The sequence below is a fragment of the Dendrobates tinctorius genome, unplaced genomic scaffold (assembly GCF_039654945.1).
Source record: "Dendrobates tinctorius isolate UK_male_01 unplaced genomic scaffold, ASM3965494v1 ptg000213l, whole genome shotgun sequence".
NCBI lineage: Eukaryota > Metazoa > Chordata > Amphibia > Anura > Dendrobatidae > Dendrobates > Dendrobates tinctorius.
In genome coordinates, this window is record NW_027361880.1 from 6,457,932 (window position 1) to 6,483,692 (window position 25,761).

Sequence of the window (25,761 nt, forward strand, 5' to 3'; positions counted from 1 at the left end):
GGAATTGACAACAGTCGCATGCTCAGTAGAGGAGGAACTAGTCCAGCCCCCCTGAAACGGTCGTCAATGATGATGCTTATAGTTTCAGGATGGATGAGGAATAAAGCGGTGGTCAGTGCCCTCTGATGACATCTCGTTTGAGTATACCAGCGTGAACTGGAGATTTTGAAACAAAACGTCAAACAGAAATTTGGTTAAAAAATAAAGCAGTAACGATTGTGATTAATGAATATAGACAATTACCTTACAAGGGCTTAATTTTTTTACTTTTCTGTTTCAATTCTAAAGTTCATTAACGATTTGACAACTTTACAAACCTTGCACCCATTTGTCATTTTCACAACACTCACTAGATCACACAGATTAGCTGTACATGGCCATGTGTTTTACTAGGAGGACAAACCAGCTGGGACATTTCAGAAAGTCCAAATATCCGCCTCGTTAGTTTAGTTACAAGAAACAACAATATTTTCTTACATTTATTTTAAAGTTATAATTTTTACACAAAGCAACCAAAAAGTGAAGTCAGATGCTGACTAGCTCCTATCTAGGAGTGGAGCCACACAAAGTCAAACATTTGCATGGAGTCACACATTCAGGTGAGAATTCTGTTGGACAAGCCAGTTGATTGTTTCCAAGAGATGAGACATCTGGTAATGTTGTGCGATATTCCGGAAGGCATCTACCTGCTCCAAGAGAGCCTGCAAGTCAGAAACATAAGTAATGTGTATTTATGAGATTCCAAATTCAACCTTAGTGACTAGCCCCAGAGGCAGGTGCTGTCAAGGCAAATACAATTTGGAAACAGAGAAGAGCAACCAAGGTTATTATGGGAATGAGTGAATGACAAAATCAAGACAGGTTATTAAACTTGGGGATATTCCGTCTGGAAAAACAAAAGCTTACAGGAGATCTCATTACAATATACAAAGATATGGAGAGCACAGTACTGAGATCTTTCTAATGATCTTCTTACACATTGGCCAGTAGTGATGACAAAGGGCCATCCTCTACATATACAGAAAGGACGATATATTCATAATCACCGGCAATTCATAATTGCCTGAGCAGTGAGACAATGGATTTTTTTTTTGACACAACATCTTACAGCCGACTCAATATAAAAAAAAAAAAGTTTGAGGGCCTATATGACTTTCTTGACAAATATAATAAAGGTTTTAGATACTAGATTCTGTGATGGTAGGTTTATCCAGAGAACTAGTCTGGTTGCTGTATGTGTAGTCAGAAAATAATTTTTTCCCTTAATATGGGGCAAGTAGCATGTGCCTGATGAGGTTTTTTGTCTTCCTCTAGAGCAACATGTTATAGGATGAACTTGATGGACGCCTTTCAACCTCAAAACAATGAATACTTTTAATAGACATTAATAAGTACCTTCATTGAAATAGTAAGACTGAAGTCTCCTGCACAGTTGCAGTATACTGGCATGTTTGCTTCTTTTACTCCTTTACACTTCAAACACATCTGGAAACAAGACCACAAAAACCACACTAAATACATGAACCACCAATACACCAACCAAAACTAGAAGATTACACAAACTCACCAAATCTTGCAGCATAAAAGCCATCATCTTCTTCTGCAGGGCTTCCACTAGTGACATTTCTATGCTGTCCGTGTCATACTCCGCCTGGCAGTTGGAACAAATCCATTGTGGCAGCACAGACCCATCCTGTAATGGTGATCAAAGGTGAGAAAGATAAAACACACCGATACAGCTGAAAAGCAGCCAAGACTAATGCAGACAACACCAGACTAACCTGACTGAGAGAAGGATCCTTGCACAAGTCCAGGTCTCGGCAGAAATTACAGCTTCTGCAGATGATTTCAGGAAGTATGTAGGAGCGGCATGGATCCCGAAACTGTGCATCTTCTGAGAATTCCCCAACATCAATAAGGCGCAAGAGATCTCTTTTTAATTTGTTAACCTGGTTGGCTATGTTTGAATCCAGAGAAAGAACCTAAAGAACCAAAACAGCAAAATAATTCAAATAAACAATGCAATATACGCCTTTTTCTCTTTCAACTATGCTTATTACGTGGGCAGCACGGTGGCTCGGTGATTTAGCACTGTTGCTTCACTGCAGTGGGGTCTTGTGTACAAATCCCACCAAGGACAACATCTGCAAGGAGTTTGTATGTTCTCCCTATGTTTGCGTGGGTTCTCCCGTTTCCTCCTACACCCCAAAGATATATTGATATTGATTCTAGATTGTGAGCCCCAATGATGATGATGTCTGTGAAGCTGCGGAATATGTTGGCGTAATAGTAAAATAAATAATCCATGCCATGTTTTCCATGCCAAGATGTTTAAGGAAATCTACAACATTTTGGACTACAAGGCCTAGGTAATTTACGGTTCTAGTTTTCTCATACTTAAGCCACCCACCAATCTATTATCACTTTGGGTGCTGTTCCCACTCAATAACCACCTTCGAATCTGATGAATGTATTGTCCCCCAAGGCCATATGTCCTGGTAGTGTATATAAACACGTGTCATTCTGATGCGACAATGTACACCTTGCATTGCAAAGGGTGAAGCCTGCGTTGACATGGCCAGCATAAGTTGATTTCAAATTCTGCAGCGCATGAATGATCTTTGGTGATGTGCTATACCAGCAATGTGCTACATATGAGCATACCCCAAAGCCTCTCAAGTGGATGTTTGGTTAAAAAAACAAAAAAAAACAAAACAAAAAAACACAACAACAACAAAAAACCGATCAAAGTCAATGAATCCGAATTTTTGAACAGTATGGTTACAACTTTCTCTTCTGTGAAATATGATGTGATCTGCTGCTGACATCTGGTTATGAACCAATTTGAGAAGTTGCTGTCTAATTTGGGAAACCCTTTACAGGGAGGTGGTAAAAAAAAAAAATCTAAAGAGCTTGGCATGATAAAGCTAAAAAATCGAAAGGCGCGTTGAGTTGAGGGGCCTCTATCCATTTACACGTTGGCATTGGCAGCTGCTTTAGGTTACTTACAGGAATCTATCATTCTAGCACCTTTTGTGCACTTTGAGCCTTTGTAATATGAGTATTTGAGGTAGCAGGTTTTGCATGCAGTATTATTTTTATGTTTTTCTTTTTTTACTAAAGTATATAGCAGTTTCCTGCGCTATCTGCACCGTAATGTGGTGCCAGCTGTGTGCACTCTTTGTGGCTGTTTGCATTTATTGTGAAATACTGGATATTAAATATACACTACGCCCAGTCATCTACCATGGATTTTTTGTTTCCCCTATATTCTGACTGTTTTTATGGACTAATTCCCAATTTTTATGCATACTTTTACATATGCTTTTATAATACATGAATAATAAAGCAAATTATATTTATTATGATGAATTTTGTTAGTATGTCATTAATTTTGATTTGTAGATAGTATTCTTGCAGGCATCCAGTTATATTACCGGGTAGACTGCTTGTTTTGTAGGTTAAGAATTTACAAGTGTCGAAGCTGGGAAATAAAAACAACCGCTTAGAAGTGGTTCTTAGTCTTATTGTCTAATTTAATTTGTATATATTTTACATGATTTAACACCTTAGTAACCAAGCCAATTTTTTTTTTTTTTTTAAATTCGTTTAATGAACTTCAGGACATAAAAAAAAAATGCACAACATACAATTGGCCTATGGTAATAAACATTTTCCACAGAGCATACATGTTTCCGTCCATTAAAGAATATAGAACCAACAAATTGCACACTATTTTTCGCAAAGGGCAGTTGACTATATATCATAAAACATGTATAACGAACAAATCACATAAGCCTTTAACATATTATTCGGATAAGGAAATCTAATCAGAAATTCCTAAACTAAACTACGACTACCAGGGGGGAGTGGCCTTGCAGCATGTGAGGAGGACGTGTGCCTGCAGAGCTCCCGCATGTCCTAGTTAATTACTGCTGGTAAATCCCCACGGCACAGCCGGTAATTACCTGTGGAGAGGCCCTGGGGACTGGTGGAGGTCGTAGGGCCATCGTGGGAGCATTCCTGGCGTGCAACATGCCGAAAAAAGGTCAAAAGAGGATTGCAGGAGAGATGGCCTCTGGTTCCCAAGATGGTGCGGCTGCTTCAGCACGTGCTTTGGCAGATGCAGAAGCTGATAGCGCAGCCAGAAATAGAGAAGTAGCGGCTTGTCTGCAGCGATTTGCCCGAGTGGAGGAAGTGGAGAAGGAATCTCCTCAAATAGCTGGAGAAGATCCAGGCACCGGAGGAGAAGGTACAGAGCGGGGGATGAGTGGAGAGGGGGAGGAGGAGGCTGAGAGTGCTGGAGGGCAGAGGAACCAGGAGGCTCTGGCTAGCTGGGGAGAACTGGTGGAGCAAAATAAGAAACAGCTCACAGCGCTGAAGTTGCAGGTTCCTGCTGAACCCACTATAAAAGACGTGTTGGTGGCTGTTATGCAATGTGGATCAGCCATTACAAATTTGCTCACTCAGCTGGGCTTTCTACAGGAGTCAATGCAGAATGTAAAATATGACCTCCACACAGTTAAGGACAGAACTGGGCAATTAGAAAAAAGAGTTGGTGTGGTGGAAAATACAGTCTCTAACTCTGCGCAGCATAATAAGGAGCTCAAAAAAGATCTTGCTGCTGGAATAAAACGGACGACCTGGAAAATAGGACCAGGTGCAATAATGCCTGTATTGTCGGTGTCCCTGAGCGCTGCGAGGGCAAAAACCCTACTACTTTTGTTGAAGCCTGGATAAAGGAAAAAGTTGGGCCAGACAATCTGACTCACTTGTATGCGGTGGAGCGCGCTCATAGGGTCCCGGCTTGTCCCCCTCCCCCTGGCCATCCACCAAGACCAATCCTGGCTAAAATACTTCACTACAGAGACAGGGACAGTATTCTTCGGTTCTCAAGAGACCACCCTGATCTAACTATTGATGGTTCTAGAGTTTCATTCTATCCGGATTTTTCACCGAAAGTGCAAAAAATGAGAGCTCAATTTGTTGATATTAAAAAAACGACTGAGGGCCCTTGACCTCAAGTACGCTATGATCTTTCCGGCCAAATTGTGGGTCGAAGTTGGGAACAAATCTCATTTTTTTCTGGAAGCTACAGAGGTAGCTGAATGGTTGGATCTGAACGAACATCTAAGAAGGGAGGTGGAGGACTGTGGTGAAGAAACGGGAATTTTTTGGACGTTCTGGACGTTTTGAGCTGTTCCTGTGTCTAGATGGTTGCTTTGTGCTGTGGGGCATTATCCTGAAACATGTGGGGGGCGAGATAGGAACTAAAGCGCCTGGTATTTGGCTTTATACATTTTAAGGGGGATAGCATTGTCCTTCTTTGTGATGGGCCTAATACATTTGAGAGTTATGTTGGGATGTGTTATTAGGGGGGAGAGAGGGAATGGGGGGGGGGGGTGTTAGGTCCGTTGACAGGTGCACATATGTCCAAATGTATTTATCTAAGATTAGTTGGATAATGTTGTTTAAGTTTAAAAATACCAATTATGGGGGACGTTAAAATTCTTAGCTGGAATGTTAGAGGGATGAAATCCCCAGTAAAAAGACAGGCGATTTTTTTCTTTCATTATGGAACGCAAACCAACTGTAATTTGCTTGCAAGAGACGCACCTTACAGGTGAAACACTTAATATTCTGGATAAAAGGTGGATATTGGCGGGATATCATTCTACATATTCCCAGTACTCTAGAGGTGTCAGTATACTAATTAGACGGGGTGCTCAATTTTCATGTAATCTGGTGGTGGTAGATGAAGAGGGGCGATTTGTTCTTTTGTATTGTACGTTGTCTGCGGTCACGATGGTACTCATATCTATATATATTCCTCCGCCATATAGTAGCAAAATCATATATAAAATCCTAACTATTTTGAGAGATTTTCCAGGAGTCCCATATTTAGTGGTGAGTGATTTTAACAACATTTTGGATGCCCATTGGGATAGAGGTAATCATGCACCTATAAAACCGGAAGGCAACTGCACACCATTCGGGGCGCTTCTGCGCGAATTAGCCTTAGGCCTGTTTCACACTTCCGTTTTTTCAAATCCGTCAAAATCCGTTGGTTTCCGTAAAAAAACGGATCCGCCATTTTTTGCAGGATCCGTTTTTTTTGTCCCATAGACTTCCATTAGTGGTTACCGCGGATCCGTCAAAAAAACGGATCCGTTTTTTAAAAACGGATCCGTTTGCATCAGTTTCCGTCAAAAAAACGGAAACGGATCCGTTTGGCGGACACAAAAACGGAAGTGTGAAACAGGCCTTAACTGATTTGTGGAGATGCAGGAACCCTGGGGTATATCAGTACTCATGTTTCTCCTCTACTTTTTCCTCCTTGTCTCGTATCGACTTGGCTCTGGGCGACGGTCTCATACTGGGGAAAATTATGAATGTTGAATATCTATCGAGGACAGTGTCGGACCATTCGCCCATGTCTATTATAATTAAAGGAGATAATATGTCACGAGATAGGCCGCTTTGGCGTTTAAATCCATTTTGGCTACAACTAGTGGACAAGACTGATTCATTCACGCCTGGATTACAGGAATTTCTTGGGTTTAATGAGAACTCAGTCTCTAGTCCGGTGGTTTGGGAGTCTCTGAAGGCATATTTGCGTGGTATGTTCATACGTGAGATTTCAAAGATTAAGTTTAGTTCTAGAATGAAATCCAAACTTTTGCTCCAGGAATTGGAAGATGCAGAGCGGGCTTTTTCAATACAGGTCACTCCCAGTGCACAACAGAGACTTAAGGATGCTCAGTTGCGAGTGACCAAAATGTCTCTGGAAGTGGCAGCGCAGAAACGTATGTTCCAATCGCCCCAATTCTTTGAAAATGCAGAAAGTGTGGGGCACCTACTCTCAGTTATAACGTCAGCACAAAAGGGGTCCTCGTTCATACCTGGGCTCAGTGGTGAAAATGGGACACTTGTTACTGATGCGCTGGGAATCCTGGGAGTTTTGGGGGCCTTCTTTACTAACTTGTATTCCTCTCATTCTGGGGCTTCCGCAGAAGATCTTGAGGATTTTTTAGGATTAGCTAAGCTCTCACGACTCTCTGACGCAGACAGAAATTTGCTGGACGAACCCCTGGGTTTGGATGAGCTTGAGGAGGCCTTGAGCACTATGTCTAATGGCAAGGCACCGGGGGTGGATGGCCTGCCAGTGGAAGTCTATAAAAAATATAAGTCAGTATTACTCCCACTGCTGCTGACTACACTTAATGATAGTCTTGGACTTGGGATCCTCCCATCCATGCAGGAAGCTATTATTACTGTCTTACCGAAAAAAGATAAGGATCCTACCCTCCCGACCTCGTACAGGCCAATTTCCCTTCTGACAGTAGACATCAAATTATTAGCAAAGATACTGGCCACTCGTCTTTCGAAGGTAGTGGAATCTTTAGTACACCTGGATCAGACGGGATTTATGCCTCCTAAGTCAACGGCCCTAAATATTAGAAGATTGTATCTTAACATGCAGGTGGGGGCGGATAATGTGGGGAGGAGGGCGGTCCTGTCTCTTGATGCTGCGAAGGCATTTGACAGCGTGGAGTGGAAATACCTTTTTGCCACGCTTCAATGCATGGGTTTCGGTCCAGGCTTCATTGGTTGGATTAAGCTTCTGTACTCTGCACCATTGGCAAGAGTGCTGGCGAACGGATTGCTGTCTGGGCCCTTCTCTCTTCACAGGGGTACGAGACAGGGCTGCCCTCTATCTCTGATGCTCTTTGCCCTGGCGGTGGAGCCCTTGGCTTCGAGAATAAGACTAAACCCGGAAATTGAAGGATTTAGGTATGGGGCATTGGAGGAGAAAGTGGCTCTTTATGCAGATGATATTCTTTTGTTCTTAGCGGACCCTGACAGATCACTGAATAGTGCAATGTCACTTCTTACATCATTTGGAGCTGTCTTGGGACTAGTTATAAACTGGGAAAAGTCTGCTATTCTCCCGTTAGACCCAACTGTGGTCAGAGTTCCACAAGTGCCGGTAGTGTCGTGCCTTAAATACCTGGGTATTAATGTATGTAATAACATACCAGACTATGAGCGTTTAAATCTCTCACCACTTGTAGCTAAGATTAAACAAAAGATTAAGGCATGGGCTAAGTTACATCTGTCAATGGTGAGGAGAGTGAATCTGTTGAAAATGGTGATTATGCCACAACTTTTGTATGTTCTTCATAACTCCCCGATTTGGCTTCCTCAAAACAGGTTCTTTAAAATTAATGCACTGTTCAGGGAACTTATTCGGCTAAAAAAGGGTGCGAGGATCAAGTTAGAACACTTACAAAGGGGTAAGGAGGAGGGAGAGCTGGCATTGCCTAACCCTTGGTTATATTTTTTATCTTCTCAGTGTCAGCATCTAGCAGAGAGATCGGAAGATGCATCTGTGGAGATGGGAGGAGGTCGAGGGATTCTCCAGTTTCTTGGGGGTCGGGGACCTCTATTGTCTAAGTTGGAGGCGAATAAATTCAGACCTTGGATAGCTAAACTTCCGACGGTAATGCTTATGGTTAAGGTGTGGGGTAAAATCAAAAGTTTAAGAGGAATTGTTGGGTTCACCAGGTATGCTCCCATATGGGATAATCCGCATTTGCCGCAATTGAGGACATTGAAAGGGTTCACGCAGTGGCAACGTGTGGGTATTTGGTGGCTTTCACAGCTGATAGATGGGGGGGGTTTTCAAATCATTTGATGACCTGCGAAGAGATTTCCCACTTCAACACTTTACATTCTACCAATATTTACAGGTGAGGCATGCTTATACAATGCAGACTTGCATGCACCCTATTATGCATCATGATGCTGTAATTGATAGGCTCGGTCTGCAGACATCCACGAGAGGATTGATTTCTTTTGTGTATGGGGAACTCCTTTCAAAGGCGCTATTAGATAACCCGATAACGGCACTAATGAAATGGGAACAACAAGTAGGTGGGATTTTGGCAGACCGATGGGAATCAATAATGCAAATGATCCCTAAGTTGTCCCTTAGTGAGCCCAATCGTCTGTCCCAACTATACATCCTCTACAGGGTTTATAGAACTCCAAAGTGGTTATTTGATTTGGGTTTGAGACCGGATTCAAAGTGTCCCAAATGTGCGCTTGACAATGCGGATATTCTACATATGCTCTGGACGTGTCTGTGCATACAGATATTTTGGATTATGGTTCTTAACTTAATATGTTGCCACTGAGCAGGACATTCCCAGAGATCCCACTATCTGTGTACTGGGATATATGGAGGAGGTGAGGGGTGACGATCATCTACAAATATCAGTTGCTAGAATGCTCTTTATTGCTAGGAAACCACCATGGTTACTTACCGATAGCCGGTTTTTCCGGAACCCATGACAGCACACCTGAGAGAGGGATCCGCCCCGCCAGGACCCTACTGAGACATAAGGGGCGGCACCTCTCCCCCGCTTCAGTTGGGTTACAGAGCATTGAGAGGACTTCCTGGTTAGTTATATGTTTAATCAAACAACACATCACTCAAAAGCACCCTACTAACTGTGAACACCCATACAGTGAAAAGGGGGGGGGGAATATACGGGTGCTGTCATGGGTTCCGGAAAAAACAGCTACCGGTAAGTAACCATGGTGGTTTTCCCTTCACCCATGAAAGCACACCTGAGAGATTTTTGGAGACTTCAAACCACCTTAGGGAGGGACCACCGCTTGCAGCACCCTTCTACCAAAGGTTAGGTCAGCAGAGGAGGATAGATTTAATCTATAGTGCTTAAAGAAGGTGGAAGGTGAGGCCCAAGTAGCGGCCTTACAAATCTGTTCAATTGATACCTCTGCCTTTTCAGCCCAGTAGGTCGCCACGGCTCTGGTGGAATGAGCCTTGATGCCGTCAGGAATCGGGATACCACTAGCTGAGTAGACTACACTAATGGCCTCCCTAATCCATCTAGCAATAGTCCCTTTCGAAACCCCATAGCCTTTCCTGGCACCCTGAAAAGCTACGAATAGGGACTGGGACCTCCTCCACTGGCTAGTGACAGATATGTATTCTAATTGAGCTCTCTTAACATCCAAACTATGGAATTTTTCCTCCCCCAAATTTTTTGGATTCTCGCAGAAGGATGGGAGGACAATCTCATGACCCCGATAGAAATCTGATGCTACCTTAGGCAGATAAGCGGGGTCTGTTTTTAACACCACCCTATCCTGAAAAACTTGTGTATAAGGTGGATTTACCGAGAGAGCCTGTAAGTCGCTTATTCTGCGGGCTGACGTAAGGGCCACTAAAATGATCGTCTTTAGGGTCAGAAACTTTAGGGGTAGCTGGTGTAACGGCTCTTACGGTTCCTTTGTAAGGGCTTCTAGCACTAGGTTTAAATCCCAGGGGGCTATTCTGGGTATTGGGATAGGCCTAGCTCTATGGCAGGATTTAATGAATCTGGCTACCCATCTATTTGATGCCAATTTGCAGTTGTAGAGCGCCCCTAGTGCAGACACCTAAACTTTAAGCGTGTTCACCGCTAACCCCATCTGCAACCCCCGATTGTAAGAACTCCAGGATGGCACTAATCGGGGGTTCTTTTTCTAACGGCTTACCTAGGAACTGTAGGAATTATTCCATGTTCTGCCGTAGATGTTTGTCGTCACTGGTTTCCTACTCTTTAGCAGGGTGTCCACCAACCCGGGGGAGAACCCTCTATTCATTAAAAGCGACCTTTCAAATTACACGCCTTCAGATGGAATCCTTTGACCTGAGCGTGGAATATTGGGCCTTGAGCTAGTAGGTCCGGGATTTCTGGCAGAACCCATGGATCTGAGAGGGACATTCTTTGTAGTAGAGAAAACCAGGGCCTTTTCGGCCAAAACGGGGCTATTAGAATCACCCTGGCTTGATCGTTTCTGATCTTCCTGACAACTGTTGGGATCAGAGCCACTGGGGGAAACGCATAAGCTACCCTGAAGTTCCACTGGATGTGCAATGAGTCCACTGCCCATGGCTTTTCCCTTGAGTTTAGAGAGCAAAACCTTTCTGTTTGCCTGTTGTGCTTGTTGGCAAAGAGGTCTATTATTGGCTTCCACCAAAGCTGCGTTATTTTTTGAAAAATGGACCGATTTAGCGCCCATTCTCCTTGCCTCAGGGTATTGCGACTCAGAAAATCTGCCTCTATGTTTTCTGCCCCTTTTATGTGTAAGGCTCTCAAGGAGTGTAGGTGTTGCTCTGCTCTGCTCAGAATGTTGCTCGCCGCTTTCATTAGGGAGTGTGATCTTGTCCCTCCTTGGTGGTTGATGTATGCCACTGTTACCCTGTTGTCTGACATGATGCATACATTGCGACCCTGGAGTAGCAGAATGAAGTGACTTAGGGCCTTGATCACGGCCCACAGTTCTCTTAGGTTGGAAGATGCCTCCATTTCTTGAGGTGTCCAGGAGCCCTGGCCTATGAGGCCCCTTAGGTGTGCCCCCCACCCCAAGGAACTTGCATCTGTTAAAATCACATCTGTCGTCTGTCTGTCTCACGGTATTCCGGAGGTCAGATTTGTACCGTCCAGCCACCAGTTGAGAGTGTCTCTGGTTTTTACAGAAAGCTCCAGCTTTCCTTCTAAACGCCCTCTTAGCGATCTTTGTGCTGATAATATCTCCCCCTGGAGTTGTCGGGTGTGAAATTGAGCCCACCTGACCGCCGGAATACAGGACGTTAGGGTACCTAGTAGGGACATTGCCCTTCTCAATGTCATACATGGTTGGTTTCGGGCCGCCAAGGCCAGATTCTGTACCTTCTCTATTTTGGACTCTGGGAGCAGACACGCCTGCCTTTCTGAATCCAGTATAAATCCCAGGAAGATCTGTTTTTTTAGGGGTTGTAATTTCGATTTTTTGAAATTGATTATCCACCCTAATTCTTGCAAGGTGTCGGTCACCCGCCTCAACTGTGCCGTGCAGTGGTCCTCTGAGCTGCCCACTATAAGGAAATCGTCCAAGTATGGTATTCTGACCGTATCGTGAATCCGGAGAAAGGCTGTCACCTCCGCTATGACCTTGGTGAAAACTCTCGGGGCTATGGATATGCCAAATGGAAGAGCTCTGAACTGGAAATGCCTCAGTACGCCTTGGATATAAAGCGCTACCCTCAAGTATTTTTGGTAATCTGGATGGATAGGGATGTGATAATATGCATCCTTTAAGTTGACTACGGCCATAAAACAATCTTGATGTAGTAGCTTCACGGCCGTAGCCACTGACTCCATCTTGAAGGTCTGGTTTCTTATCCATCAATTGAGCGGTCTGAGATTTATAATCGTCCTGAATGATTGATCTGGGTTTTTTTATCAGAAAAAGGGGTGAATAGAACCCCCTTCCTTCCAGTGTGTGTGGGACCTCGTAAAGTACCAGCTTGTCTATCAGGCTCAGGATCTCTGCTTCTAAGGCCAACTGTTCTTCGGCCACCTTCCTGATGGGTGTAATGACAACCACGGGTTTTGGCTGGCGAATAAAGGGGATTTTCAGGCCTTCTCTTAAGATGCCCAGGATCCAGATATTGGAGGAGATCTTTTCCCAGGGGTGGAAAAAGAGTGCCAATCTCCCCCCACTGGAATACTGGTGTCATTGTGGTGATTTCTTTGAGGTGGAGGTGCTTCCACCAAACATAAATCCCGACTCTTTTTTCCTTTTATCCTCCCATCTTCTCCTGTCAGCGGGAGGACGCCCCCTATTGAATTTTCCCCTCCGAAAGGGCTGTCTCCTCTGTTCCGTCGGGAACCTGGGGAAGCCTTTTTTCCTATTGCTTGCTTTCTCCAGGATATCGTCCAAGTTCTTGCCAAATGAGAACCGACCATCGCAGTGGAGAGAGCACAATTTAGCTTTAGACTGTAGGTCACTCGGGCAGCCCTTAAGCCATAACGCGCGTCTGGCAGCATTTGATAGTCCCGCTGCTCTAGCTGTCAACCTCAGAGTCCGCCAAGGTATCTGCCAAAAAAGCTGCTGCCCCATGCAAGAGATACATATCTGCTAAAATTTTCTCTCTTGGGACCTTTGATGCCAGCTTCTCTTCTAACTGCTGCAGCCAGATCATGAGGGAGCGTGCCGTGCAGGTGCCTGCTATCACCGGCTTTAGTCCTCCTGCTGTCGCTTCCCACGCGTGCCTCAAATATGAGTCCGCCTTTTTGTCCAGAGGGTCTCCAAGAACCCCCGAATCTTCCAAGGGCAGGGCCGACTTTTTGGAAGACCTGGATACTGCTGCATCTATTTTTGGGACTTTGTCCCATATCTCCGCATCCTTGTGCTCAAAGGTGTATCGTCTCTTAGAAGTGGAAGGAAGGGGCCCCGATTTTTCGGGTTTCCTCCACTCTCTCTCAATAAGCGCCTGGATCTTCTCGTTCACTGGAAAGGTCCGTTTTTTCCTCTCTTGAAGCCCCCCAAACATGACATCCTCTAGGGTTTTAGACACCCTTTCTTCCTGTAGGCCCATTGTGGTTCTATTGGCCTTTAGGAGAGCATCTGTGTCTTCTACAGGGAAACATGGCTTACCCCCCGTGTCACTGTTTGAGGAGTCTGAGGAGGATGTCTGTTCCGCCTGAGATGAGGCTGATGAGGAATCTGAGGGAGAGCTAGGGGGATTCTTCCTACTTTTATTCCCTTTTTTCAATAGGGTCTTAATTGAACCCTCCATTTCTGACCTGAGGGCGGATATCAAATTGGCTGCGAAACTAGGCGCTTCCTCCGCCATGGTCCGCTGAATGCAAGAGGCACAGAGATCTTTCTGCCAGTCTCTTGCTAGGGGAGTTTTACATATAGCACAGTCCCTATTGTTCTTCTTGCTTCCTGCTTTTTTGGGCCTTTCCTACAGGGTAAAGCATACAACAGAGAATCCCTATTAACATAAATGCTAGCATTCACGAAGATCACTCACCACCCGTAATCAAGGGTACCGGACTTGGAGGCTGCGTCGGAGCACGTGACCTGTGCTCTCTGGACCTTGAGGATTCTCCTGATCTGCGGCTGGGGCGGCTGCTACTTGAGCGGCTTCCATGTTTGCCTGAGGGTTGTGAGGGAGGCAGAGACAGCGATCTCTCCTGCTCTGACTCCATTTTCCACCGTTTCCTACGCCGCTGGTCCTTGGTTATATGCAGCCTGTCGGTGGTGTCTCCTCCCCTCCCCCTGGGCTGCGACCACCGGCCGACCGCTTCAGAAAAGCCGGCGTCGCACCCGGCGCCATGACACCGTCGCCCTGTGCTGACGTCAGCCGGCGCACCCACAATCCATAGCGTCGCTGACATCAGCGGCTGAAAGGAGCCAGCGGCTCTCCCCTGCCACGGGGATCGAGATGCGGCGTGCGCGAGGGGAGGGCGGCGCGGTGGGGGCTCCCCGGAGCCACCGGGATCCCATCCGCGCCCACACGAACCCGGAGCCCAGAGGAACACCGGCACTACAGGTAAGTTACCTGTTCTTCCCGCGCCGGGAAGGGCCTGGGTCCCTTTCTTTCTTTTTTCTCCTCTTTTTTTTTCCTCTTCTTCTTTCTTCGCCCATGACAGGCACCGCCACAGTGGGATTCCTTCCAGGACAGGAACCCAACTGAAGCGGGGGAGAGGTGCCGCCCCTTATGTCTCAGTAGATTCCTGTCCTGGCGGGGCGGATCCCTCTCTCAGGTGTGCCGTCATGGGTGAAGGGAAAACTAATAGCCTATCACTGGATCTCGGATAAAGTCCCCATGCGGAAAGAATATGTAAATAAGCTTAACCTTGCATTGAGCAGAGAGAAGGCCATTTATCTTAAACGAGGAAAGCCAGCAATGTTTGAAAAAATCTGGGCAGGATGGTTGAACATTCCAGGTTTATCGTCTGTAAATTTGTTATCGTAACAACATGTTCATGATACTCTGAATATGATTTATGTGTACATTATCATACTATGCGCCTTAGGATGTGTGCCTTATCTATGTATGCTTTGTATCTATTTTGGTATAACTTAGCATTGGACCAGGGAACAGGATGGGGGGTGGTGGTGGTAGGGTGTGTGGTAAGGAATGTGGGGTACTTTGAAATAAGTGATGTTATGTTTTAAAAATTTCAATAAAAAATATCTGATTAAAAAAAAAAAAAAAAAAAACAAAACTACGACTACCACTACATCAACCTATAACTACTATACCGCAGCCAAGAATCCTGCAGCATACTATCTCGTATGTGATGTCTCAACCTTGCTGGGTAAAATGAGAGGAGTTCCACCTTCCCCAAATCTTTTCAAATTTACCCGGGCATCCCCTATTTTGGTATAACGTGCGCTCGTATGGAACAATCGAATTCACCAAGTCAATCCAAATTCTAAGGGATGGGGACAAAGTTCCCATCCACCGTAATGCCAGTACCTTCCGTGCCATAAATAAAGTCTCACGCAGGAAGACTCCCTTATATCGATCCCAGATCTCCTCATCCCATACCCCAAACAAGCAGACCAGTGGCTCTAGAGGGACCGGGGCTTGTACTAGGGATGACAGTAATGACATAACCTCTTTCCAGTAATGTAGGACAGTGGGACACTGCCATATCATATGAATAAAATCTGCGTCTGGAGAGTGGCACCGTAAACATTCTGATGATTGGAATCAACCCATCCTAAAAAGTCGTGTCGGAGTCAAGTACGACTGATTAATATAATTGTATCATTCTGTTGTTAATAGATGGTGATACTGCAATCGGAGATTCCAAAATCTCCTCCCACTCCTCGTCCTGCGTATTAGGGATGAGTCGTTCCCACTTTCTCTTGATAGAACTTATGGCAGATTCTGCTTCCGCTGACAGCATGTATGTGTATAAAGAGGAGATGAGACCCTGCGATTTAAGGATTCCTATCAGAGGTAGAGATGAAATAGTACGGCCTACACCCTTATATCTCACATGCGATTGAAGAGCTGATCTCAGTTGAAAATAGCGGAAAAATTGGGATCTTGGGATATCATGATTGACCTGTAATTGCTTAAAGGACCTCAAGGTTCCCCGATCATACAAGTCCGCCATCGAAGAAACGTCATGCTGAATCCAAAATTCATTTTACGGGTGGTTTAGCAATTCTGGAAAAAAATCATTATTCCACAGGGGCATTTCAGCCATAAAATCTCCAAACCCAGACACTTTCTTGATTTACCTCCATGCTAATCGTGCCAGTCGGAGCAAGGGCAGCAGACGAGGGGCACTAGTTCTTTCTAACTCAAGGAAACCCAGTGGGCAATCAGTGACTTTCAGAGTTGGGAATGTAGCTACCCGGCATCCAGTTACTTAAAGCTTTAGCTTGCCCAGCCAGATAATACAGGTAAAAATTTGGTGGCGCCGCTCCACCTCCCTTTTTAGGTCTTTGTAAGGTGGCCAATTTAAGTTTGGGCCTAGTTTTCCCCCATATAAAAGACGTGATCTGGGAGTTGAGATTCACAACGAAAGATCTGGGCACCATCAAAGCACTGTGCTGAAGGGAGTAGCTAACTTGGGAAGTAATATCATTTTAATCAAGTTAATGCGTCCGGCTACAGACAACAGAAGTTTGCTCCAGGATGCAAATTTAACTTTAACTAGTTCCAGCAGTGGGTGGATATTAAGTTGTAAATCAAACACACTATCACGGGATATGTAGACACCCAGATATTTAAAATTAGATACAATAGACAGTGAGGAGAGAGCCTCTAGCTGCGGCATCGGGGCATGAGAAAGGGGTAACAGAGCAGACTTCTCCCAATTTATATATAAGCCTGAATATTTGCTGAATCTAATCTATAAGGGCTATCACTTGCGGCAAAGTTTCTTCCGCTTCATCCATGAATACCACCATATCATCAGCATATAGACCTATAGTGTCCACCCAACCCGCTACATCAATTCCCTTAATACCAGGGGAAGACCTTATACGTATTGCTAGTGCCTCAGTCGCAAGAGCAAAGAGGGCAGGGGAGAGAGGGCAGCCTTGACGAGTCCCCCTATGTAATGGAAAAGACTCAGATATCGAGTTATATACTATGATACGGGCCTTGTGTTTCATATATAGTATTTTGATCCATTTTATAAATTTATCACCAAAGCCATATCTTTGCAAGCACGCAGAGAGAAAGGGCCACTCAAGAGAGTCAAAAGCCTTGGCGGCATCTAATGACGCCAATGCCCATTTGTTGTCGGGTATTAGGGAGCTATTTTGGACTATTGACTGAACCCGTCTGATATTAATGGAAGTGCTCTTACCAGGCATGAAACCCGTTTGATCAGGATGTACAAGGTTCAATATAATAGAGTTCAGCCTGGTAGCTAGGATCTTAGTAAAAATTTTATAGTCTACATTCACTAATGAAATAGGACGGGAAGATCCACATTCCAAGGGATCCTTTCTCTCCTTCCCAAGCATTATGATATTAGCCTCATAAAAAGAATCAGGCATAGATTTCCCTTCCCAAATTCCCTGAAATAGCTTCACCAAAAGTGGTATCAGTATATCGTGGTATTTCCTATACAATTCAATGGGGAACCCATCTGGTCCAGGGGCCCTCCCAGACGCCATGTCCGCTATAGCATTTTCTATCTCTTCCGCGGTGAATGCAGCGTCCATAAGGGCTCGCTGTTCAGAATCTAATGTAGGGAATGCCACATCTGATAAATAGTCCAGGCATCCCAAATTATCAGTCACTTTTAGATTCATATAGTGACCTGTCATAGTCATAAAAACAACCAAGTATCTCCTCGGTGGAAGACACCAGTAAACCATCCGCCATACGAATCTGCAGTATTGTATTGGAGGTATTATGTTGGCGCACCAGATAGGCCAAAAACTTACTTGCCTGGTTTACCAGTTCAAAATAAGATTGACGGGTGAAGAATAGTTTACGCTTAGATTTAGTGTCTATGTGCTGGGCATACAACCTCTGGGCAGCCAACCTCTCAATCCTATTGGCACTAGTTTGGTTAGATATATATGTAGCCTCTAAGTCTTTCAATCGGCGCTCCATTTCCTCATCCTCCCTTGAGGTCACCCGCTTAACATAAGAGATCATGGAGGACAGGCAACCCCTCAAGTATGCCTTAAGGGCATCCAAAAATGAATATCTTGAGGTTCCGGATGAGACTCGATGAAACAATGCAATTGAGCAATCGTTCTATCGGGAGGTACTATTAACTTCAACCAGAAAGGATTCAACTTCCAGACTATCCCTTTGTTTAATTGTCCATATTTAAGTTTAAGGATGACCGGACTATGGTCTGAGATCCCCCTAGTGCCATGCTCTATGTTATCCACCCACATCGCCAGACCGCTGGAACCAAATATGTAATCTATGTGCGACAGAGAGCGTTTAGTGGACGAGTGACAGGTATATTCTCTTAACTCAGGGTGACACATCCTCCACAAGTCCAGCCACCCGCCCTCCCCCATAAACAGTGACAACGAAGGGGCCCCCCCAGTTACTCCATCATCTAATCTCAATTTATCAAGGCAGTTGTTCATAACCATATTGAAATTTCCCATACAAATAACATCCGCATCCGGATAATCCAGGGCAAAACGCATTGCCCTCTGAAGAAGGGACATACTAGCCGGAGGGGGGTTATAGACACATAGGGTTACATATTCCCTGGCGTTTATCAGTGCATGCACAAAAACAAAGCGACCCTCAGGGTCCCTCCGAGTCTCCCTAGCTTCCCATCTAACGTCTCTATGTATCAACAATGAAACCCCTCTCGAGTAGCTGGTATGGAATGCGGGAACAGACCATTGTACCCAAGGCTTCTGCACACACCGAACTGTATCCCTGGTCAGGTGCGTCTCCACCAGGGCCACAATGTGAGGATGATAATGTCGGACCTGCGAGAAAACCTTAATCTTTTTCCGGGGAGTTTTTATACCTCTCACATTCCATGTAATACAGATCAACTCAGACCCCATGTTTTACTCCGTTGAATATGGGGCACATCATTACCCAGGTAGAATTTAGAGACATCACTTAAAGATGAAAATTGTCGTTGGCTGCGAATCTTACCTAAAAAACACATAAAACCACAACAAAGAAAAAACAAAGTAAACAAACAACAAACAATATGGGAGCAGAGCCCTGTACTCCCGTCACGAAGCAAACAAGGGGATACCATCACTGAGCACAGTGTCCGGTATTGTTGGTAATTGGACGTATGCGGATAGAGCTCCAATTAGACCATTGATGCAAAGGTATTGACTAGCAATATATGCACTAGGATTCCTTTGCAGCAGACCCCTTGTGGGACCGTAGCCACTCAGTCGCCTCCGCCGCAACCGTGAAAAACAGGGTGGAACCCTCATGAACCACTCGAAGCCGGTCCGGATAAATCATTGAGTACATAACATTCCTCTCCTGGAAGCTCTTTTTGACCTCCATGAACTGTGCCCGTTGTTTCTGGAGTTCCATGGAGAAGTCTGGGAAAATCGAGATCATGGCGTTGTTGAACTTAATGGGGCTTTTCTGCCGTGCCAAACGCAGAGCCACATCCCTGTAGTTAAGGAGACGTGCCAAAAAAGGTCTAGGTGGGGCTCCAGGAGGAAGAGGCCTAGTGGGGACTCTGTGGGCCCGCTCCACCGCAAATGTTGGAGAGAATTCGTCTCCCAAAGTAGTTTTGAGCCAATCTTCCAGAAATTGCTCCAGGTGTTGACCCTCCGAATGTTCCGGGAGCCCAATAATTCGGATATTATTCAGACGCATTCTGTTCTCCAGGTCATCCGCTTTTTGCCTCCATGCATTCATAGAGCCTGCCACCTTCGTTAACTTGGCTTCCATAGGTGTGGTGGTATCCTCTACCTGGGACACCCGTGTCTCCACCTCCGTAATGCGGCCCCTCATGGCTTGCATATCTTGTCGGAGGCGTCCTACCTCAGTGTGCGCGTCCTCAATCTTCCCAGTCAGAGATGTCCTGGTTAAGGAGATGGCCTGCATGAGTTGTTCCTCTTGCTCACTCTCCTCCTCGCCTCCAGAAGAGCGGCTTTTACGCTGAGCCTGTGAGGGGTTATTTTTAAGGGGTCTTGAGACGTCAGAATGATCTGTTCTAAAATATTCTTTCAGCCGCTCCTGTCCCCTTAGAGCGGGTCATTTTAACAGCAATATGGCACAGCTGGTTATTAAGAACAGTACACTGGGGACCTTTATTATAGGCGCAACAGGGCTATCATACAGTGGCAGCAGAGCCCCAAAGGTGACACAGATCTGCACGGCCACGCAAGGAAACAATGTCTGGCTCCAAGCAGCAAATAAGGGCCCTTATAACCCGGGGGGGGGGGGGGGGGGGAGAGACCACAGCGCCCCACAAGACAAGCAACAGCAAGGAAGGGACCCAGGCCCTTAAAGTAATAGCACCAGTAGGCTAGGTGACGTAGCAAAGAGGAGGAACGCGGGGCCCAATCTTTCAGGGCACTAACCGCTTGTCCTCCACAGTCCTTGAAAGATATGTGCTCACCCGTCCGTCAGCGCTGCAGCAATGGGGACCAGCACCGCGTCTCACAGACAGCACGTGTGCTTCAAAAATGGCTGCCGACTCTGCAGGTCCCGCTGGCCGTCCCAGCTTTCAACCGCCGCCAGCACACAGGAGCCCAGCAGCGCTCTCTCACGGGGGTCCAGGAGTGCCCGGCACAAACACCAGGAGGTTAGCTAAAATGTCAGTGAGGGAGCGCGGGGCTCATTTTCCAGAGCTCTCATCGCGTCTCCCTTTCTTGTGCCTCCTGAGAAAAGACGCGCCGCTCCAGCGGCTCCACAAGTCTGTGCCTCCTTCCTGTCGGAACGTACAGCTAAGATGGCCGCCGTCCTCCTCAGGTCCCACTCCCCGCCGGTGCCCCCAGTGCCTGGCTCACCGAAGCTGCGGATCACGTCCCCCGGGCACCAGATGACTCCTGAGGTCAAGGAGAATAAGGTGCGTGGGGTTAAATGCCAGTGAGATTGCTAGAATGGCAGGATGAATAGCAGGATGCGAGGAGCTCCGTCTCAGCGCGTCCTCCTGGCTCACTACATCGCCACGCCCCCCAACCAAGCCAATTTTTACAATTATGATCACTGTCACTTTAGGAGGTTATAGCTCTGGAACGCTTCAATGTATCCCACTGATTGTGAGATTTTTTTTTTCGTGAAATATTGTACTTCATATGTCAGTGGTAAAATTTCTTCAATATGACTTGCGTTTATTTATGGGAAAAGAAAAACAAACAGAAATTTGGCGAAAATTTAGCAATTTTCATACTTTTAATTTTTGTGCCCTTGAAGAGAGCGGTGTCACACAAAATAGTTAATGAATAACATTTCCCACATGCCAGCTTTACATCAGCACAATTTTGGAGACTATTTTTTTTTTTTGTTAGGAAGTTATAAGGGTTAAAAGTTGACCAGCGATTTCTCATTTTTCCAACAAAATTGACAAAACAATTTTTTTTTAAAGGACCACCTCACATTTGAAGTGACTTTGGCGGGTCAATATGACAGACAATACCCAAAAGTGACACCATTCTAAAAACTGCACCCCCCTCAAAGTGTGCAAAACCACATTCAAGAAGTTTATTAACCCTTCAGGTGCTTCACAAGAACTAAAGCAATGAGGAAGGAAAAAATGAACATTTTACTTTTTTCACAAAGTTTAACTTTGGAACCATTTTTTTTTTTTTTTAATTTTCACAAGGGCATCAAGAGAAAATGGAACACAAAATTTGTTGTGCAATTCCTCCCGAGTACGCCGATATCCTGCATGTGGGGGAAAGCCACAGCTTGGCGCATGGCGAGGCTCAGAAGGGAGGGAGCAACGTTTGAATTTTTGAACGCAAAATTCCCTGGAATCGATGGGGGCACTATATCTCGTTTAGAGACCCCCCTGATATACTTAAACAGTGGAAACCCCCAATTCGAACTCCAACCCCGACACCACAACTGTAATCTTAGCTCTAACCCCAACTCTAACTGCAAAGAATGGAAAAAAATAAATTTTATATTGTGTTATTTTTACCTAACTATGGTGGTGACAAGGAGATTTTTGTGTACTCACCGTAAAATCTCTTTCTCTTAGCCTTTAATTGGGGGACACAGAACCTTGGGTGTTATGCTGCTGTCCACTAGGAGGCGACACTATGCATAATCTGAAAAAGATTAACTTTGGCTCCTCCTCTGCAGTATACACCCCTGGACGGCGTCAACCTTCTCCAGTTTTGTGCCAAAGCATAAGGAGGAACGTAACCAAATAACATAACCATGCCTGTAAGAAGGCTACTATGTACGAGCTCAAGAACAATATGAGAACTCAACAGGAAACAACGGCCCGTAAGGGCAACAAGGTGGGAGCTGTGTCCCCCAATTAAAGGCTAAGAGAAAGAGATTTTACGGTGAGTACACAAAAATCTCCTTTACTCTGTCGCCTAATTGGGGGACACAGAACCTTGGGACGTCCCAAAGCAGTCCCTGGGTGGGAAGCAGTGGACGAATATTGTGCCGACAGTCCCCTAGACTTGGGGTACTGCCGCCTGCAGAACCAGTCTACCCAGGCTCGCATCCGCTGAGGACTGGGTATGAACACTGTAGTGTTTCGTAAACGTGTGTAGGCTAGTCCAAGTGGCCGCCTTGCACACTTGTTGTGCCGAAGCCTGATGCCGAATGGCCCAGGAGGCCCCTACTGCCCGTGTAGAGTGTGCCGTGATACCGGCCGGAAGAGGGGAACTTTTAAGTCGGTAGGCCTCATGTATGGTGGACTTGATCCACCTGGTAAGGGTAGCCTTGGAAGCCGGTAACCCCTTGCGACTACCTTCCGGAAGAATGAAGAGGGAATCGGATTTCCGGAAAGGTGCAGTCCTGGACACGTAAATCCGCAATGCTCTGACTAGGTCAAGCGTATGCAGAGACTTCTCCACTCTATGGACCGGAACCGGGCAAAGGGAAGGCAGTGAAATCTCTTCGTTAAGGTGAAAGTTGGACACAACCTTCGGAAGGATGGTACCGCGCGGAGAACCACCTTGTCCTGGTGAAAGGTTAGGAAAGGTCGTCTGCAGGAAAGTGCTGACAATTCCGACACTCTGCGTAACGAGGTGATAGCCACTAGAAAAACCACTTTCTGAGACAGAATGGAGAGTGGAACTCCTCTAAGAGGTTCGAAGGGTGGAGCTTGCAATGCTGTCAGGACCAGATTGAGGTCCCACGTATCCATCGGACGTTTGTAGGGAGGAACCAATCGGGAAACTCCCTGGATGAAAGTCCTTACTTGCGGTTTAATAGCAATGCGCTTTTGAAAAAGGACTGAAAGCGCCGACACCTGACTCTTAAGCGAACTTAAGGATAGCTTGGCATCTAGGCCCGATTGAAGAAAACCTAGTACCTTCGGGAGGGAATAAGGGAGTGGGACTTGTCCATGAGATTCGCACCAAGAAAAGAAGGCTCTCCAGGTACGATAATAGAGCTTGGCGGAGGCAGGCTTCCTTGCCCTGATCATAGTTGCAATGACTGCCGGTGAAAAACCTGCCTGGGTTAGAATCCAGGTTTCAAGGGCCATGCCGTCAAATTGAGGGCCCCTGAATTCTGGTGGAAGAACGGACCTTGAGACAGAAGGTCGTGGCGGTCGGGTAGACGCCAGGGGGCGTCTGCCGTAAGTTGGACGATGTCGGCGTACCAAGTACGTCTGGGCCAGTCTGGCGCGATGAGGATGGTCGGAACTCCCTCTTGCTTGATCTTCCTCATGACCCTGGCGATTAGGGGGAGGGGTGGAAAAATGTACAGGAGTCGGAACTGGGACCAGTCCTGGACCAGGGCATCCGCTCCGAGCGACCGCGGGTCGTGTGTCCTGGCCATGAAATTGGGAACCTTGGTATTGAGATGGGATACCATTAGGTCCACATCCGGGGTTCCCCAGCGTTGACAGATCTGGTAAAAAATCTCGGGATGGAGAGACCACTCCCCCGAGTCCATTCCTTGCCTGCTGAGGAAGTCGGCTTCCCAGTTTTCTACACCCGGAATGTGTACCGCAGAAAGTACCGACCTTGTGTCTTGCGCCCAGAGGAGGATATGAGCCACTTCTCTCATTGCCTGGGCGCTGCGGGTCCCGCCTTGGTGATTCACGTATGCCACAGCCGTGGCATTGTCCGACTGTATCCGTATGTGCGAGGCTGCAAGCAAGTGATGAAAGGCTCTCAGTGCCAAGAGAATGGCCCTGATTTCCAGAACATTGATGGGCAATGTCACTTCCCTCGGTGACCACTTGCCCTGTGCCCTGTGATGTAGGTGCACCGCCCCCCAGCCTGTCAGGCTTGCATCGGTAGTCAGGATCTTCCATTGTCCTGAGAGGAATGGCTTCCCTCGTGTAAGCGAGGTTGGTTTGAGCCACCAATGCAGGGACCTCCTGGTTGATGACGTCAACCTGAACTCCCTGTCGAGGGAGAAGGGGTTCCTGTCCCAAGATCTGAGTATGACTAGTTGAAGGACCCTGAGGTGAAACTGGGCAAATGGCACTGCCTCTATTGCTGCTGCCATCCTGCCGAGGATTCTCATGGCAAACCGGAGAGATCGAGGAGGACTGCGAAGGAGTGTGCGAACTCCCAGACGGATGGCCAGTGTCTTGTCCTTGGGAAGGAGCACCTGGCCCCTGGTGGTGTCGAATACCATTCCCAGGAATGTTAGAGTCCGAGTTGGGATGGTCGACGATTTCTGTAGGTTGACTAGCCATCCCAGGCGACTCAGAGTGTCTAGAGTGATTGAGACACTGACCTCGCAGTCTTTGAAAGTGGGAGACTTGACGAGGAGGTCGTCCAGGTACGGGACGACTAGAATGCCTCTAGAGTGCAGGACATCCATGGTGGCCGCCATGACTTTGGTGAACGTTCTTGGAGCCGTGACGAGTCCGAACGGAAGTGCGACAAACTGGTAGTGGTTTTGGTTGACCGCGAACCTGAGAAACCTTTGGTGGGCGGGAGCAATTGGTATGTGGAGATACGCATCCTGTATGTCTATGGAGGCGAGGTATTCTCCCTGCTCCATGGATGCAATGATGGACCGGAGGGACTCCATGCGGAAATGACGGACCCGTACGTAATTGTTGAGCTGTTTTAGGTCCAGTATGGGTCGGACGCCGCCTCCTTTCTTGGGGACTACGAACAAATTTGAGTAGAATCCTCGGAATCTCTCGTTCGCGGGAACCGGCACCACAACTCCTGATTGAAGGAGAGAGGAAACCGCTTGGTGGAAAACACGAGCCTTTTCTGGTGGTGTTGGAGGAACAGAAAGGAAGAACCGGTTCGGTGGAACGGAAGTGAACTCTATCTTGTATCCGGAAGACACTATTTCCCTGACCCACCTGTCTTCTGTAATAGGCAGCCAGACTTGCTGAAAGAGTAAAAGTCGGCCGCCTACTGGTGGGGTGTCTTCCGGAGGTCTCGAGTCATGATGAAGTGAAGTTCTGAGGTTTTCCTCCCTTGGGTTTCGCTTGGCCTGCTTTCGACTGCCAAGCCCTGTCCGGTCGCTGCTGCGTCCGTGGGTTGTCTCTGCGTGGAGAATGGTTGCGGTTTTGCACTGGGCGCGAAACGGACCAGCCCGAGGAATTCCGAAAGGATCGGAATCGCGTCTGGTTTCTTCGTTTAAACGTGCGTTTCGGTTTTAGTTGAGGGAGAGAGGTACTCTTACCCCCGGTGGCATTGGCTATCATGGTGTCCAACTTTTCGCCGAAAAGTCTACCAGTAGAATACGGAAGTCGCGTGAGGGACTTCTTTGAGGCCGCATCCGCTTTCCATTCTCGCAGCCAGAGGATGCGTCGGATCGTGATGGTGTTTGATGCTATTCCCGCTACACCTCTG

At 46.5% G+C, this 25,761-nt stretch overlaps 1 protein-coding gene across 1 annotated transcript in view; it reads right to left on the reverse strand.

The window, feature by feature from the left end:
- Positions 1-466: 466 nt before the first annotated feature.
- The window catches only part of POLE (DNA polymerase epsilon, catalytic subunit), a 195,266-nt gene continuing 169,971 nt past the window's right edge, over positions 467-25,761 (reverse strand). The window contains exons 46-49 of the mRNA XM_073554802.1: positions 1,782-1,982; positions 1,568-1,693; positions 1,396-1,485; positions 467-701 (exon numbers count right to left, since the gene is read on the reverse strand). Of these exons, the coding sequence (XP_073410903.1) occupies positions 588-701; positions 1,396-1,485; positions 1,568-1,693; positions 1,782-1,982 (531 nt within the window). The 3' untranslated portion in view covers positions 467-587. The remainder of the gene's footprint in view (positions 702-1,395; positions 1,486-1,567; positions 1,694-1,781; positions 1,983-25,761) is intronic.